The sequence below is a fragment of the Choloepus didactylus genome, chromosome 16 (assembly GCF_015220235.1).
Source record: "Choloepus didactylus isolate mChoDid1 chromosome 16, mChoDid1.pri, whole genome shotgun sequence".
In the NCBI taxonomy this organism is placed as follows: Eukaryota; Metazoa; Chordata; class Mammalia; order Pilosa; family Megalonychidae; genus Choloepus; species Choloepus didactylus.
Window position 1 is genome coordinate 7,791,480 of NC_051322.1, and position 18,964 is coordinate 7,810,443.

General features: G+C 36.4%; 1 protein-coding gene across 1 annotated transcript in view; it reads left to right on the forward strand.

Annotated features, from left to right (window-relative positions):
• Positions 1 to 18,964, forward strand: part of NETO1 (neuropilin and tolloid like 1) — a 109,530-nt gene that overhangs the window by 79,677 nt on the left and 10,889 nt on the right. Inside the window, 1 exon segment of the mRNA XM_037806185.1 lies at positions 754 to 982. Within this exon segment, the coding sequence (XP_037662113.1) occupies positions 754 to 982 (229 nt within the window).

An 18,964-nucleotide genomic window follows, 5' to 3' on the forward strand; every position in this document is an offset into this window, starting at 1 on the left:
TATTTTGGAAGCATTGTCATCTAGGGAGTCAGCAGGATCTGATGGCTAATTTCCAGTTTATACCATCTGAGTCTGTTTCCTCATCTGAATATGACAATGAAATGAGCTGCTTTATAGAGTTGTTGGGAGTATTAAAAAATAACGTACGTGGTAAATACCCACTACTTTGTACTCCTTACATGTAACCTAATTTAATTTTACTTTACATGGACTTATCTAAATGGCTTGATCTTATGTTACTGCAAGAATGCTCTTCAACTCGCTGTGTTTTTCTTTTACTATACTCTACCTTCAAAATGAAACTGTAATAACATGAAACAAATGACCAAAATGAAATCAGAAACTGTCCTTTAGATCATTTTTGTTTTCTTTTGGTATTAATGCAAATTATTTCCATAACTTTTGAAAGTAAATGAAAGCCATGGAAATGTAACAGAAATGTATCAGAAATATGTGAAACCCTGTTTGTGCTGAGCAAAAAACAGTGCATAAGTGTGCAAAAACTAATAAGTGATTCTAGATAAGTTATGAGAAGACATAAGGAAATGGTAAATTGAGGGAAAGAATGATAAAAGTAAGTTTGTCCTTACTCGCATGTCATTATATCCTGCCATCCACATGGGCAAAAATAATAAAATTGATTGCAATCAAGGGTCTCTTGTGAGCTCAACAAGAGAAAGGAAGTTCTGGTGCTTCATGAGCCACTTTTGCATTTTGATTTGGAGATATTATTTTACCTTTGTTGTTTTGCAGATCTACTTACGATTCTTGGACTACGAGATGCAGAATTCGAATGAATGCAAAAGGAATTTTGTGGCTGTGTACGATGGGAGCAGCTCCGTGGAGGATTTGAAAGCAAAATTCTGTAGCACGGTGGCCAACGATGTGATGTTGAGGACGGGGCTTGGGGTGATCCGCATGTGGGCAGACGAGGGCAGTCGGAACAGCCGGTTTCAGATGCTCTTCACATCCTTTCAAGAACGTAAGACTCTCTGCTCTTGATTGTCCTTCAAATCTGTGATATGACGCAAGTCTGCATAAACTGCTGATGGTGTTTGAGCACAACAGGTGTTCTTTTATAAGTTGTTAAAATCGCTTATTTCCCTTTCCTTCATTTTTGATCTGGTGACACAAAGTGGTTACGTATTGTGTTTTGATTACTTATTTCGGCCTGTGCCTCACCATCTTGCTTAAGATGGTTTCCATTATTCAATTGGGAAATGATGGCTTTTGTTTGTCTTTGGTTTAGCTCTTAGGAAGCATCTGGAACTGATGTAGCAGCTTCTGATGAAGTTTGAGTTTAAATCTTAAAAACCTGCATAAAAATATTTGGTAGGTTCTCTTTAGTAAGCTTCTTTTGCAGTTCCCTTTATTTCAAATAGGATTACAACTACAGAGTTTCAAGTAAAGTAGGTAAAGAGGGAGAGTTGCATGGAAAGACAGTAAATAGAGAAAGTTGCAGAGAATTCTTACGACGACACATTGGATGACACCCAGAGTTAAGGTGCAAAGCAAAGCAATTTTAGTGATGTATGCTCTAATAAATAATCTCATATATATAAAGAGAGATATATTTGGAGTGTTCTTTAGAAACCTTGAGTATTTCATGTTTTACAAACGTATGCACCGGAGAAAAAACCTGAGAAATTCAGCTTTACCTTGTATTTTGAAACTGTGTACTTTTTGTTTGAATAGAAAAGATAATAAAATATTTTTGAAATTTCAAGGATTTATCTTATTGTCAGGAGCAAAGTTGCCAATATTTTTTTAAATCAGTAAACTTTACATGTATTAGCTCAATTATTTTATATAATAAATAAATATTTGGGACTTTAGATTCCTCTCTAATTACCCAGTCGAAGAATTCTATGGCACCAAAATTACTGAATACTACTCAGTCTTTCTAAATCTTGATACCACCATCCAATGTCTTTACTATCTTTACTAGGTTTGTGTCAGATATAAATGGCATGCTACTGTCGACACCTTCATTTCAGTAGTTGATTAAAACGCTGACCATTAGATGGTATAATCAAGATTTTTAAATATCATAAAAATCTGCTGTTTTTACCAAAACCAAACCATAAAATGTAATAGGGAATAAATGAAAAAAATTTCAAAAATTAACCAAGCAACCATAGACTGGAGGACCCTGACTCCTAGGAATCACTAAGCTTTTGTTTCATTCAGAATCAGTATGAGCCAGTACTGTCTTTTTATAACCAACAAAAGTGTCTCATGCAGTGTTAGCCTGCATTAAAGAAAGGGCACTAAACAGCTCTTGGGAAGCTTGTGCTGGTCAAAATGCAAATGGCATAGTCTGTTCTTTTCTGGGTATTATTAATAAGGAGGAGCATAATCAGTCGGAAGAGACTGACGAGGATGCAGAAGCATCTGGAATCATGAGGAAAGGCCAAAGGAGAAGAGATATTCACTTTAGAGATGAGTTTTTGTCCAAAATGTGATACTTACTTGAATTTATGCTGGTGATATGGGATCAATATCTGAAAGATAAGACTAATGTTTGAAAATCATAAGGAAGCAATTTAATGCAATTGAGGGGGAAAAAAGTCTAGCTTTTAGGTATTGCAGAATCCAAAAATGGAATGGATACCTACGGAGGACATGGATAGAAAGGTGATCTCGTTTGAAAATGGTTTATCCTCTGGTATGAAGGGTGTAGGGGAAACATGTATGTTGGATAAGGGGAAGATGGCTAACCTCTAAGGTCCCATTCAACTTTAAGATTGTTTAACTTTTGTGAATCTTTGAAATATGCTGATACAAGACGTGGTGAATTTAGCATGCCATGCATATGTCATTCGAAATAGGTCTGTATGTTAGAGCTAAAACATAGCACCCAAATGCATGTAACTGATGATCTCTGAAATCATTCAAGTGGGTGGGCTCTTTAATCTGGAAACAACAGGGTAGTTTTCCTACATGGGAAGAAAGAACAAGCTCCCCTTCATGTTCCTGCCCAGTGGAAGAAGTATTCTGATTCTTGGGAAGAGTATCAACGTGGCTTCTCAGTGATGATCTAAGATCATAAATTTATAGTAAGTCTCGGCTTAAACCTAATTATCCTCTCTGTCATGTCACTTCTGCAATGTTGTCTTGATGCTTTTCTGCATAGGCTTAGAAGTGTGCAGAATTCTACCACCTAAGAGCAAAGACATCCTATGGTGAAGTGTATGGGTATCAACTGAGTATTGATGCATTGAAATCTAGGTATTCCAGGCAAGGGAAGAAACTTTCGAAGCATCAAGAAGTGGACTTTAACCAGTGTTGCTATTGGAAATGTGTAGTTTGCACTTATGTTCAGGGTCTTTAATGAGAAAGTGAGGAAGTTCTATTTACCTGAATGATTAGAGGGAATTTCAAGTTTCTCAGATGGTGACATCTTATTCAATATTAGCGACTTGGAGAGAATTTTGCATTGTTTTATTTCCATTGTTGTTGACAGGTACATGACAAGAATGGCATGTTAATATTGATTAAAGATTAAGAGACTAAATCAGAATCAGTATCATCTTACTCAAATATTAAGAAACTATCTTTACATTTTCTTGGCTCCTATGTTTTTATAAAGTAGTATCTCAGTACAGTGTTGGGAAGTGCTTGGAATATATTTATTAATATTCTAGTATCTGTTGGAATGTTGTCTTATATCCATAGGATATTTTTAGGAGAACAGTTTAGAGACCATCTATTTAAACCCTTCACATTTTGTGAATTCAAATTTTAAAAAAACAAAAGCCTAAAGAAGTGAATTGACTTTTCTTGCACATACCCAACCCCATAATAATTTGTTTGGCAGAACTGAGGCAAGAATTTAAGGCCTGACTCTTAATCATATGAGTTCTCTTATTTAGAATTTTGTCTCTTTCGAGGGAGAAGACAAAAGCGCCCATTTTCTGATAATGATGGTGGTGAAGTGATGGTGATATTTATGTTGGAGATGATTAAGGTGATTGTGGTGATGATGATGGTGATTATGATAATAAAAATAGCTGTCAGTTTTGCTTTGCTCATCTATGCCAGTGTAAAGTGCCTAACAAACTGAACTTTGATTCTTCTATTCCCATTGACTGCTCTTATGCCTACATATTTTGCTTGCATTCTGTAATCATATAGTATGCTGTTTTCACATGACTACAAGTATAAGACTAAAGTAAAATTATAGCAAGGAGCTTTTATTCACTTCTATTCTGGAACATTCTAAATTCTTGGGATTAATGGATGCAAAGATGAATATACTTGCACATCATTTTATTTTTTTCTGAGTAAATTATGGAAAAGGAAAAGAATGAGGGTAGAATGGAGGTGTAGAGGTTCTTATTATAAATTCACCAGAGTTTTAGGTTCCACATTGCACATGAGAAGCATTTTATAAACCCTACATTAAATGCCAACATTTGCAGTGAAAACATCTCTGATATTAGTAATAGGAAGATCATATGATCATTGAACTGCGGCTTGAGAACTGCCTCCCCCCTCAACTGCTCGCCTAAGTGTCACATTCCTTCCTCTCCTGGCTTCCTAACCCTTCCTCTTTCACTTTCCTCAGCTCTGCCAGAGGTTGGTGCCCTGCTTAACATCATCATCCTGCTGCTAGCTTCTGCTAAAAAAGTTCCCTGCAGAAGAATAGTGTTCAGACATTATCCTAGGGAGCAATTTTGAAACCTAGGGACAGCACAAAAAATCAGTATTATCACCAAAGGGCCACTCTCTTACTTTATTAGGTTTTAGCAGTTTTAATACTCACCATGGTACTTTGCATTTGAATTACTTAAAGTGCTCAGTCTGCTCTTAAAAAATTTACCCAAAGGAGAAGGGCATATGCATGAGTAATCCAAAAGAGAAAAAAAAAATCATTTTAAGTACTAATTTTGGCTTGTATTCTCTAAGAAAGATGATTTATTTAAATATATTCTAAGACTGACAGTAAAATTTATTTGCCATTGCAACTCATTTGCTTTTTTGGACCACAAGGCAACAATTATCAAGGAGAACCAGCTTGGAAATATATTAGTGGAAAAAGAAAAAGGGATCCAGTTTGAGATAAATAGGCTGTATATTGGCTAATTCTTACCTGGATTATTGAAAGTATGTGGTTTTCTTTTCATGGATCTATTGACAGTTGCGTTGGATCATACCATGTTGCCCATGGGCATCATGTTCTACAAGGCTATTGATTATCTGGATCAGTGGTTTACAGTGCAATATGAGGAACTAAGAGAATACATTTTCCTATACTAAGATGTTAAGCAGTTTTGGAAATACAAAATTTGGAAATACCAATGCATGAGAAAAAATTGTATCTCTGAATAATATTACACACTGTGTTAAATGGCATTCTGTGAACCCTTCAGTAATTAGCCAGCAATTCTACAGTTACAACAAAAAGAAATGCTGTTGATTATGATGACTCTGATATTCTCTAAGGAATCACCCAAATGTTTTAAAAAGTGTCTAAAGTTAGTGTGATTTTTTAGCTTTTTAATTTGAAATACTTTCAAACTTATAGGACAGTTACAAGAATAATCCAAACTCCATACAGAGAACTCCAGCATACCCCTCCATCCTGCCCCCAGATACCCAGATCCTCCAATTTTAACATTTTGCCACATTTGCCTTATCATTCTTTCATTTTTCCATCTATCTATCTCAATCTGTTTTCTGAACACTTGGATGTAAATAGTATACATCATGCTCCTTGAACCCTCAATACTTCTGTGTATTTCCTAAGAATAACAAGTTCAAGAAATTTTTTGGTTTAAAACTTAGTCTGTATTTCAATTTTTTTCATATGCCCCAATGATTTCCCTTTGAGCCTTTTCTTCTCCCTTGCTAAATCCCTTCCAGGATCATGTGTTGCATTTAATGGTCATTGTCTCTTTAGTTGCTCTTTCTTTTTTTCAAATTGTGGGAACACGTGTACAATATAAACTTTCCCATCCCAAACACTCCCAAGTATATTGCTCAATGGGATTGATCACATTCACAATACAGCAGAACCCTCACCACCTGCCCTTACAAAACTTTCCCATCTCCCCAAACAGAAACCTTACACCTATTAGGCATTAATGCCTCATTTCCCCTACCCCTTGCCCCTGGCAACCTGTACTCTAATATCTATCTCTATGAATGTGCATATTCTCCAGTATTTTTCTTGTAATTACCACGGGGCTTAAATTTAACATCCTAAATCAATAACGATCTCATTTTCTTTGATACCAACTTAACTTCAATAGCATACGCAAGCTATATTCCTGTACCACTCCATCCCCTGACTTTCGTATAGTTCTTGTCACAAATTAAATGTTTATACATGGGTACAAAACCAGTGCTCTCACATGACATTTTATTCATTTTCCTTTTAGATCATATAGGAAGTAAAAAGTGGACTGACAAACCAAAACTACAATAGTAGTGGCATTTATATTTACCCTTGTCATTACCCTCATGAAAAATCTTTATTTCTTAATGTGGCTTTGATCTATTGTCTATTGTCCCTTCCCTTTCAACCTGCAGAACTCTTATTAGCATCTCTTGTATGGCCAGTTTAGTGATGATGAGCTCCCTTATCTTTTCATTACCTGAGAACGTCTTAAACTCTCCCTCAGTTTTGAAAGACAGTTTTGCTGGATATAGAATTCTTGGCTGGCAATTTTTTTGCACTCATTTAACACATATCATCCTACTTCCTTCTTGCATCCATGGGTTCTGATAAGAAATGAGCACTTAATCTTGTTGAGGCTCTCTTGTATGTGGTACAGTACTTCTCTTATAGCTTTTAGAATTCTCTCTTTGTCTTTGGCATTCAACAGTTTGGTTATAATATGCCATGGTGTGGTTCTATTTGGGTTTATCCTGTTTGGAGTTCGTTCATTGAACATCTTGGATGTGTATATTCATGCCTTTTGTTAAATTTGAGAAGTTTTCAGTAGAAATGTGGATTTGGAGGGCTTGTCCAGGGAGGGCTCAGAAGGAAGTAGAGCATGTTATTAGAAACTAGAAGGAGGGATATTCTTCTTTTGTAGTGGTGGAAACCTTTGTGAAATTGCATCACGCAGATGTGTGACAAACAGGACTTGTAAGTGACAAGCACATATTTAAGTAGAATATGGAGGAAAGTGTTGAAGGTCTGGCCTGGTTTCTCCTTGCTGCTTATAGTTAACTGCAAGATGACAGAGATCAAAAGAGGGAAGAACTGTTGAGTAGGAAGGAATTAGAACTGGATGATTTTGAAAATCCTCAGCCTCTCCAGATGGCAAAAGATGTTAAATCAGAAAAGACTGCTGAATGCATGGCAGAATAAAGAGGCCCAGTGTGTGACTGTGCACCCTTTTTCACAAGTCTCAGAAACATCAAAAGGGCAGAATACTCAGTGACAAAAAGACTAACAGATTGTGCTTCACAGATCTTCTAAATCAAATTAGAACGCCTGGAGGAGGTTTAGGGGCACTGACCCTTAACTGTCTCACAGAAGCCAAGGAGAGAGAAGGGATTCTCTCAAAAGATTTATGAATGTGGTCTTTGTCTACGCAGCAAAATCCAGTGGAATCCAAGCAAAGTCCATAAGGTTCTTGAGAAAATTATTTCAGCAGAAACACTACCAGCTTGCACTGAAATGGACAGAGGAAGTACCAGTTGGAAAGAAGCTGTCAGAGCCCCCAAATTTTAAAGGCAGCAAGCAATCTGATAGAACTACTCCTGTGCAAACATTTCCTTTATAAAAAAGGAAGGTCAGTGCTGAAAGCAGAACCAGGAACCCCGAGGGCAGAGTCAAGAGCCACAGACTTGAAATTTAATCAAGAAAAGTCCAATACGTACCATGCTGGGTTAAGGACATTGACTCCTTTTTTATTTTCCATTCTCCCCTTTCTGGAACCTGAATGTCTGTAACTATTATCCTACGCCTTTCCCACCATTGTATGTTGGGATTGTTGAGGAAAGACAACTTGTCTCCTCAGGTTCTTGGGTCCATATGGAAAGGAATTGTACCTCAGGGACCGTACTTCAGACTTCTGACGTGTTTCACCCAGCAGCCTCATCTGTGCCGGATTTAGATGATTTAGATGGTGAGATTTGACTTTGAGTTGATATTGTAACAAGATGATACTCTTGGGAACCTTGATTATGCTTTTGCATTTGAGAGGGAAATGAAGCATTGGCAGCCAGCAGGTGGGCTGTGATTCACAGAATTCTGAGATGACCTCAGTATTACTTCCCCCTGGTGTACACCCTTGTATAAACCCCTCCCCTTGAATGCAGGGAGAACCTGTGAACATGATGGCCTATCCCTTGATGATTATGTTACCCCATGTGGAAAAGGGATTTTGCAGATGTAATTGAGGTCCCTAATAAGTTGGCTTTGAGGTAATCAAAAGAGAGGTTAGCCTGGATGGGTTTGACCTCATCAGATGAACGTTCTAGAAGAGAGTCTAATGGAAGAAGGCAGAGAGATACTACATTGCAACAACTGCTCCTGCTGGTCTTAAAGGAGCAAATGCCATGTTAGGAAGAGGGCCATGTGGCAAAGAGTGGCAGGTGGCCTTGGGAACGTGAGATCATCCCCCAGGTGGCAGCCAGCAATAAAGTGGGGACCATTGTTACAACCCAGAGGGGCTGAACTCCTCCAATCATCTGCATGAGTTTGCAGGAGGACTCCATGCTCCAGATAAGACCCCAGCCCCAGCTTACTCCTTGATTTTAGCCTTTTGAGACCCTAAGGATTTCAATCACCTGAGTCCTACCCTGACTTCTGGCCTCCAGAACTGTGAGATAACAAATATGTGTTGTTTTAAGTGACTAACATTTTGGTAATTTTACTCAGCAATATAAGACAAGTACATGTTCTTCTTGCAATGAGATGTGATTTTTAATGCAATGGATAATCCCAGTAATAAATTACTATTTTATTCCTAAATTTGGTAGTTCAGGAGATGCAACAAAATATTAATGTAAGCAAAATTTTAAAAATCTCTCCAACACAGCTTGACCCTAAAAGATGAGTAGCTGCTAGTGTTTATTAACCTAATCATTAATAACTTCTCATTTTGATCCTTCATTCATTCTTTTGTCCCTTCAGTAAACAGTTTAGCACCCCAGCACTGATGGCACAAGATGAATAAAATATTTGCTCTTCCTGAGGTGCTACCACACACATTTAAATTCAAGTGTGTGACTCACTTTCAGAAAATGTTCATTTATATCTAGTACTTTGGCCCACACTCCCACCACACACTTCCTCATCTACTTTAGTAAATTACTTGCTGAAACATTTCATCTAAGAAGCCTAATGTTCTTCTTATAGTGTTTTCTTCTCCAGCATTCTTTTTTATATTGGTTGGGTTTTTGCTTTTCTGCCACAGTGATTGATCATCATTTTACTCTTTAATTTTATCATCTATTCATGTTCTGGAACACGCTATGACCTACCATCTGCCTCTTGTATACAGAATTAGCATCTGTCTGATTAATGAAAATTCCTAATTTCATAATACATACAAAAAATACTCATATTATCTCAATACATTTACCTTTGATGGATCTTAAAAGGAGAAAAAAACAGCACTCTGTAGATTGTAATTTTATTATTAATGTAGAAAGGCACTAGGTTCAGTAACACTCCAAGCATATACCCCAAATCAACTCACTTTGATCCTTTCTAACTCCTTTCAGACTTAAAAGAGAGATGACCTTATATACTTTGTTAGGAACAGAAAAATAAAATAACGCAATTTTAAATTTTAGACTTCTTTATTTTAAAGAATCAAAGAAAGGAAGGAGGCAGAAGATAGAAATAATCCTATTTAATTTTTCAAACAATAATATTTTATTTTCCATTTAGAACAAGCAGGCCCCAAAGCATTTAAGCGTTTAAAAAATGCAAAGATCAAAAGGTAGAATTCTCACTTTGTATTTCACCAAGGAAAGAAAATTTTAGTGCTAGAGGGAGCAGTGTTACCACTTACGACATAGACTAGAATGAAAATTGACGTCTTACTGATATAGATCCCTGTGGCTTGCCATTATGAGTTGGTGGGTTTTGAAAAGATTAAGCCCACTTTCTTAATACAGTAAACATTTGCAAACACTTATATATATATATATATACACATACATATATACGTATATATATCTGTGTATATATATATAAAAACTGGCAAGTGTATGTATGTTAAGTATGTTTGGAATTTATAAAAAAAAAGTTGAACTCATTTACTTAACAAAACCAGAAATCAGCTATCTGGAAAAAATATATTTTGCTGTTAAAAAATGTACGAGCATGTGCTTGGTGTCAGTCAGTTCTTACCTGTAAGACTCAATTCCCTTTCCAGAAAATGGAGCTGCATTACAGGGCAGCTGTAAGTTTTAAACACCTGTGTCTGGAACAGAGCAAGCAGCCAAATGAGGATGGCTGCTAAGTCTGTGTCAATGAGCGGGGTAACAACTTAGGAAATTTTGGTAGTCAGTGGTTTCTTACTTTTAAATACAATGAGGCCACTGAGCAAAGGAAATGATATAAAGTTGTACAATCTGTCAAAGACTATGTCTTCCCTCTCCCTGCCTTCCTCCCTCCCTTCTTTCTTTCCTTCCTTCCTAATCTCTCTTTCCTTCCCTCTCATTTTAAAATTTGGTTGAATCCAATTGTACCATAAAGAAAACAGTTGTCAAAATATTATTTTATTATATGAAGAGGATTTCTGATGGACTTTTGTTACCGACTTGGTCACTCAACTCAAATCATTGAAAAAATGTTATGCATATAGATATACTCTTTAATCGAATGATTGGAATTTAAAGGCAATTTAAATTTTGAGTATTAAACATTGAATATTTAATATTGCATATTGAGCTTAAATACTCAAATTCCTCAAGTGTTTTTTAGACTAAACCAATTGACTTAGTTAAATAATTTTTGTCTCTATGTTTTCTCATTGAATTGCATATAAAATGTTGCAGAATATTTACTGAAATTTTTGGGTCGGTGTTGTCTTTATTAAACTGTGGGTCTGTAAGTGTTAAGGTGGACAATGATAAGAACAGCAAATTACTTGCAATTCTTGGTAGGTTCTTGGGGATAATGGCTATTATCTCACTGGTTCTGATTTTACAGCTATCCTAGTTTACGTATGTCACCAAAAATAGGTCATGTTTATTACACTTAGATTTTAAATTATTATTCTGAATTGGTAGCATTTGAGCTAGCAGAATCACAAAAGTGTTGTTCTGGTGATCCATTTATGCTTGGCTTTAGTCTTTGTTTACTGCAAGATCTTCTTTTGGGACTTGGCACGTTTTACGATGAAATCAAATCGAGTCCCTTTACAAGAGCTGTCTGCCTGTAACTGTCTATTACAGGCGCATTTGCTTCAGCCATGAAACAAATTCTGGGCCACATACCCAAAGCCTAATAATAATCAGAGAGCAAGCCCCAAAGAATTTTAATATCCTTTTTATTGTAACTGACCTGACTAATTGCACACAATGAATAAATCATTGTGCAGAATGCCCAAAGTATAAAATGCACAAAAAAATATTGGAATCAATCAGAAAAGAATGGATAAACCATGATATGGGTCACACCCTATGTGAAAGAAAAAATAGTCTCTAGCTATGGAATATATTTCATGTGAAGATGATTCTTTTCTTAAACTGATATCTTTTGGAACAGTAAGAATATGGCATTTTAGCATGAAGATTGGAAGGAAATCTAATAAGTGTGAGTTGGATCAAACTGAAATTTGTAAACAGAATTTCTTGTATTAAAAAAAGAGATTACGATATATCTTACTCAGTAATACTGGATATTTTGATAGTAATGTAAGCACCTTGGAACGGAGAGTTTTGAAAGCAGATAATGATTTTCCAAAAAAATATATGAAGATGATAAAGGAGATGAAGAAAAGACGTGTGAATCTATTTGTGGCCTCAAATCTGGTGAGCATTTTTTCAAATAAAATGTCATTTCCTCTAATTGAGTAGCCTGAAGGCCATTTTAAGTTTAAGGTATGTGGCAGGGGCAACTTTTTCCTCTCATTTTGGAAAAAAAATGTTTGGGGGTCGATTCTGATGGCCAAATATATTTTATAATTTTTCACACTTCCTGTTCATGTAATTAGAATACCATGATTAAAAATAAGACTTAGCACCAAGCTATACTCTTTCAAATCCAGTTTTTAAAGCCGTTGTGAATCCATACTCAGATGCCTGCTCAGAATTGATATTTTTGATATTTTCATTGTTGTTTTATTCCTTCAAGCTCGTTAAGAACATCCTTGTGATTCCTTAGAAATTAAAATCCTAAGAATTTAGCAAGAAGATGGCATTTAATATGTGTCATATTGCTTAAAGAATTTTTATTATGGTACTTCATTTGTCAGCAAATATTTATTAAGCACCTGCAAAGTGGCAAGTGTTCTAAGCCCATCAAAAAAGTAGTGAGCAAAAAAAATCTGTCCTTACATTCCAGTGAAAGGAGGAAAACAGTGTGCTTAAGTACTGGGAACATAGTAAAGAAGATGAGCTCAAAAATAAAAGGAGTGATGTGGTGGGGAAGGACGAGGTTGGGGTGTGCTGGGGCTACAGTGGGAGAAGACTTGGGGTATGCAGAAGGCTTTGAGGTCCCTAACTATGGGTGAGAAACACTAGGAGTTCAGCATTTAAACTCACTTTATTGGAAACATTTTGGAGTATTTTAACCAGGGGTGACATGTGGCCAGATCACACTTTAAAACCATTGAGAGCTCTATGGTTGCTGTGTCTTGGGAGGTGGACAGGAGAATAGTCTGTGAAGGGTGAAGGGGGCCCAGCTGCAGCCCTGAGGATGGTGGGAGGAGCAGGGAGCTGAGGTGAGGTGACGTGGCCTGTGGGTGTCTGGGAGAGAAAGGAATCTAGAATGATCTGAGCCGTTAGCCTGAACAGCTGTGGGACGGTCGTGCCCCTCCTTGGTTTCAGGAAGGTGTGGAGAACGCAGAATTGAAGTGCAGGGTAGGGAGCAGGGTGAAAATCTGTCCTTGTCTCTAAGCCCATTCCACCATTTTCCATTTGAAATGTTACTCAGACTTCCAAGGGGAGACATTAGATAGAAAGCAAGTTCAATATACAGGGTTAAGTTTGGATCTCAGTCAGAGTAGGAAGAGTAAAACTACATCGGGTCAACAGAAAAGCAGAGGCTCTGTGGCCAGCTGCACTCGCCCAGGAAAGACGATGGATAGAGACAAGAAGGAGTCGACAGCCCCAGGGTTCTGACCTCACAGGAGACAATGGCAAATGACCTGGGAAGGCAGGAGACAAAAAAATCTGCATCAGCTGAATTTATCAAAATCATTATTGAATAAAAGTAACTAAGTTTTCAGATATATTAGATTTTGCTATTCAGTGTGAATCCATTGCCTAAATATATGTTATGGATCACATTTGCATATTTTAAATAATTTTAAGGTTTGTTTCCATCTCTCAGTGAAAGCACATAGTAGACTCTAGAGTGTCTTGGTACAAGCATAAAATTTTAATAGATCAATATCTTCAAGACTGATAGAAGTTGAATTCAAGAAATGAAGCAAGGAGATGTAAATGTACTTCAAGCTCTTTCCTTTCTCACTGTTTTCCACACATTTCTGTAAGCGTTTCCATTCGAGTTAAAGGTTGGGGAAATAATAAGGAAGACCCAAAGATATGAGTGTGAAGGATGTGTTTGTGAGTGTGTGTGAGATTGTATGAGCGCGTGTGAGAGTGTGTATGTGTGTGTGTCACTATATGTGAGTGTGAGTCTGTGTGTGAGCATATGACAGAATGTGTGTGACTGTGTGTGTGTGTGTGTGTGTGTGTGTGTGCAAGTTGCTGTGTACACCCAGGACAGCGGGGAGGGGTGAGTTGGAGAAAACTCAAGCTGAAAGGAAAGAATTTGAGAGAAACCAGAAACAGAGCGAAAGTGTGTGGAGAGAGCAAATGAGTGGGAATGGGACTGGGAGAAAGCATCTGACCCTAAGCCCAAGCACTTAGTTAGACAGTATAATGTTTTTCTAAGGAAATGTTATCAAATATCACCTCTATTTCCAGATTTCTTTGACTTTGAACTAGACTACCAATGATAGTTTTATTAACCATAAAGCACTGGTGTTTGAAATGTCAATGTTTTCACTTTGATTTTGTTTTAATATTTTTGAATAGTCTTCAGTGGATTTCTTGATTTCCTAAGTAAAGGAATATGCCTAATATCTAGAATGAAAAAAAAAATTTTAGTGGCTAAAGCATTGAGAGCAATTAAAAATGTAAAAACTTTTAAATTATAGAATCGAAATGATATTTGTCAAGGTGAGACAAACACTGAAAAATAAAGGAACGTCCATGATTAAATCTTTAACATTTTAAATTATATGCTTTAAGATTCTTCATTAAGAAAAAACAAAAACAAAAAACTTTGTTTTGAGTGTTAGAGATGCTGTTCTTTCTTTTATCCTCCCTTTGTTATTTCACATATGCTCCAAATACTATGGGTCCCTTCCTACTAAAGAATTTATTTCTTTAAAAACTCATTAATGTGCTTGAAAATTGTTTGTCCCAGATGCATTCCTGGTTTTTCTTGATTGAAACTCAGTTTCACTGAAGCCTTGTGTAAGCCTCCCACCTTGTGGTCTGTATTGGATTATTTGAAGGTTTAAAAATAAAACCCCAAAGAAAGCAATGAACCAGTACTAGGGGAAATATACTTTTTAAGTTCATTAACAATCTTTAAATATAGTAGATTATAGCTGTTATTTTAAAACCATTATTTTACTGATTCAAAAAATTTAAATAGAGAAATGACTTTTGGATTAATTTTTCCAATTAAAAGTTATTAGTTTTTCCCCAATTATAAAAGTATGTGTATGTATTTATATATGTGTATATATATGTATATGTATATGGAAAATTTCTCCATAAAATCTACATATAACTTGAAATCCTAGAAATAACCATTGCTTACATTTTGGCTTATGTATTTCTAGTATGTGAGTTTTGATAAATTAAAAATATTATTTCTTCTTTTTAACTTAACTTTATATTATAATAATTTCCCAAACTTGTCTATATTTCCTTAAGAACACTCCCAAAAGTTTGGTTTTGATTTTGTCTCTTAAGTAATACACAAATAAAATTGGAATTATTTGGATTAAACAAATTTAAGCAGGTTTCTTTACCTCTCCACTTCTCTGAACCCTAAAAGAGCAAAATATGGTAGTGTACCTTATTTCTCAGTCTTTGTGGCCCACAAAACAATTTTCTTCTCCACAGCAAATGCTGCATTAAATTTTGTGTTTCCAGAGTATTTGTGATGAAATATTTGTAAAAATATTCATTGAAGACATTTTAAATGCATTTTTTAAATTGGAGTTAAACCACCTGTGAACAATCTTGAAATCTGTTTCTATGTGTTCTATTCCTCTGTCCTGAAAATTGCGTTATGACAATTGTGGGGCAATGTTGTCGCTTTCATCCTAGCCTTGAGTCTACAGCATCAGTGAGAACTTCGGATAAACACTCTTGGACTTGACATTGGAGCCAAAGGTCCAAGATCCACAGACAGCTTTTCTTGGCTTTCCAGAAATGGACTTAAATCTCTCTCATCACAGTTGGGTGTCACAAGGAACCTATATCTTGATGGTCTGGTTAGTCTGTTAAAAAAGGAATATCATAACTATCTTATACAGCTAGACCTTCCTCCTAGTAAACAGTACAAACACATCTTAAAATCTGCATTTCTCAATGTATTTAATGAATTAATTCTATTTTCTGCTTCTATTTTGGAACGGAACTTTGGATGGTACTTTACACTGGCTATGATAGTAGCAACAGCATATGCTCCCCTAAATATAAAAATGACTTGGCCAGAGAAGCTTAGTATCAGAAAGTCCTAGACATATCTTAGAATGGTGTCATCTTAGTTTGTCAGGGCTGCTGTGACAAATACTGCCCAAGGGGCTTAAGCAATAGGAATTTCTGTCTCACAGTTTCGGAGGCTCCAAGTCCAACATTAAGGCAGTAACCGGTCATGCTTTCTCCAAGTCTGCAGCGTTCTGGTGGTGGCTTGTCCCCATCCGGCTCAGTCTCGGCCTCTGTCACTTGGCCATGGGTCTCTCTCCCTTTGTCTCCTCCTCTGGCTTCTACTCTGCTCAGCCATCTCCATATAAGACGCCAGGCATAATGGATTAAGATCCACCTGCATTCCGTTTGGCTTCACCTTAACTAATAGCACCTTCAAGGATCCCACTTACAAATGGGTCCACACAGGACCAAGGGTTAGGGCTGGTTTCCATCCTGAACAAGAATAATTGGTTACGCACGTGGCTATTAACAACTTTACTAGGTATAAACTTATTTTTGTCTTTTTGCACATACAATCAGTGTGGGAATATAGAAGCAAAGAGCTTGGAGCTGGAGGTCTTTGGTGTATTATTGACTTCTTTTTAACATTCAGATATTTTCCTAGATTCCTGTAATAAGTTTCAGGAGAGCACGTGGATATAAACCTTAATTTCTGCAGGTTGTAAAGTTGATTAGTTGTATTACCTGTTACTGTGCTACTTCATGTAATAGGAGAAATAATTTCAAGCCACTTTTTGAATCCTATTGCAAGGATATTTTGTTTTTTCATAACATCATGGTAGTTCAAAAACAGCTAACATTTATTGGACATGTAGCATATGAAAATATCTGTGTTATGGTGTTTAAAGCTTTATCACATTTATTTCTCAAAATAACTTTAGGTAGTAGATAAGGCAATCCCCACTTTATAGGTGTGAACTAAAACTGAGAAAGTTTATGTAAAATTTCTCAAGGTGACACAGTTAGATGGTGTGGAACCCAGGTTTCAAAACCAGGCATTTTGACTCCACATCTGCTGTGCAATACTCTTTCCAAACAACAGTTTATAATTAAGCCTATAATGGTCGCATTCCTATGGCTGACAATGTACAACCTTTTTGTAAGTGTTATTTTTATCCCCATTCCACAGATGTGGTAACTGAGTAACTAACAGGTTAAACAGCTCAGGGCAAAAAGCTTCCAGGATTTCGAGAGCAGTTGGACCTTGTTCTTAGTCAAGTCCCTGCCTCCCTCTTATAAACCAGCTTTTGCACATGGAAGAAGCAATCTGCCGTAGGAATTAGCTCTCCCTCTGTAGCATCTTCATGACTGTGGAGTCCTGGCCAAAGGGTCTGGGAGAAGCCCCTCTTATTGTCCTTTTCATATGCAGTGTATGGCATTGCCACTCAAGAACACGTCGCACAGATCTGCATGTGTTAGTGCCTGAGGGAGGAGGGAACAGTGAGTATGGGCTCATTTTGATTGTTTTGGCTGTTATAATATCCATTTTCTATATTACGTCAATGGTTTAAACCTAGAGCTACCATATGCTTACATGCATAACATCATTGGCTGACTAGAATATTCCACTGCCTTTTTGTCTTTTAATCATTTTCCATCTGTTTTTTTTTGTTGTTGTTGTTGTTTGTTTGTTTAAGAAACACTTGGCATTAGATCTAGGTAATAAAATGGCAATGGTCTATAAACCCTTCCAGTGATGTGAGTTTGCAATAGTCCGGGTCATTGTGTCCAAACACCCTGCCAAAAAGTAGTGGCAAATGGCTTTCTCCAGTTACTTAATTTTAAAGCATTAATAGGAAACGGAATTTACTACTCCAATAGAAATAGAAAACCTAATTCTACAAATAGAGTATTTTTCTGATCACAGCATCTCTGCCTGTGTATTGCTTCCTTAGCTGTTACTTTATATACGTAAATCTTGAGTTTCTTCTAAATAACTTTGGGAAACAACAGGGCTGGTTTTTAAAAGGCAATAGCTCTTTGCTATTTATAGAATGTATATTTACTATTTACTTCATTCATTTACAGAATGTAATGCCTTTTTAATTTATGTATTTGCATATTAAAATAATGTATATTTAGTTTTCTAAGTACAATAAATCCTCATCAATTGGCAGAGTATGTGCTTTCTCAGAAATAGTAAAAACTAAAGAAATGATGCTGAAGTTTAGTTCTGAGGCTATCACAATGCATATTGTATTCGAAGACCTTGGCATTGAAGGCTAATTCTCCTCCAGCAAAAATATACCTGTTAAAATGTTCTGCTCTTTGGGAAACTTAGGTATGCAGTCTGGTTTGGAGTTAACCTTTTGCTAAGAATACTGATCAATTAAAATATCTGCTGAATACGTTCTACAAGCCTAGAAATGCTAAGCCAGGTCAGAGATTACAATTTTGCAAAGACGTGCCCCTTAGCCTCAGAGAACTGGTGGGGAAAGACAGTAAACATATAGAGTGCTAAATACCTTTAAAAATCACTGGAATAAAATTTTTAAATTGTGTAGATAACACAGTGCTGATAAGATTCAGATTGGGAGAGCGGAGAATGGGCATTCCAAGACTAGGACATGGAGGGAATGATAAGTGGGTGCTCAGCCAAAGATGTCAGCAATGGGTTGGAACAGTGGAAAATAAGTGTTAGTAGGAAAAGATTCTTGGAATCCTTGCAAGACTGCAATGAGAATCGTAGGCAGAAAGTTACCATTTTAGTTCTTAAGCTGGGGAGAGAAATGAGAATCTTTCATGAACCTTTGCATGTTTGCATTTATGTAAGAGAAATATTCAGACATGTAATATCAAGAAAATTCAGAGCCCAATATAATATATTTCCAGGATCTATAAAACAAAACTTCCTTTGTCCAAGGAGTACAAGAGGATACACACTTGTTTCTTGGCCATTTTAGGTTTGCATGTTTGTTTTTGTTTTAATTGTAATTTATTGAATATGATTAATTGGCATCCTTGGGTTACCCATTGCATTCTCAGTCAAACCAATATTTAATAACTGATAGTGGCACACTGATTTATAGTTCAGAAGACATTTTCACAACTACTAAGCAGCAGAAATAAAATCACATTTTGAGTG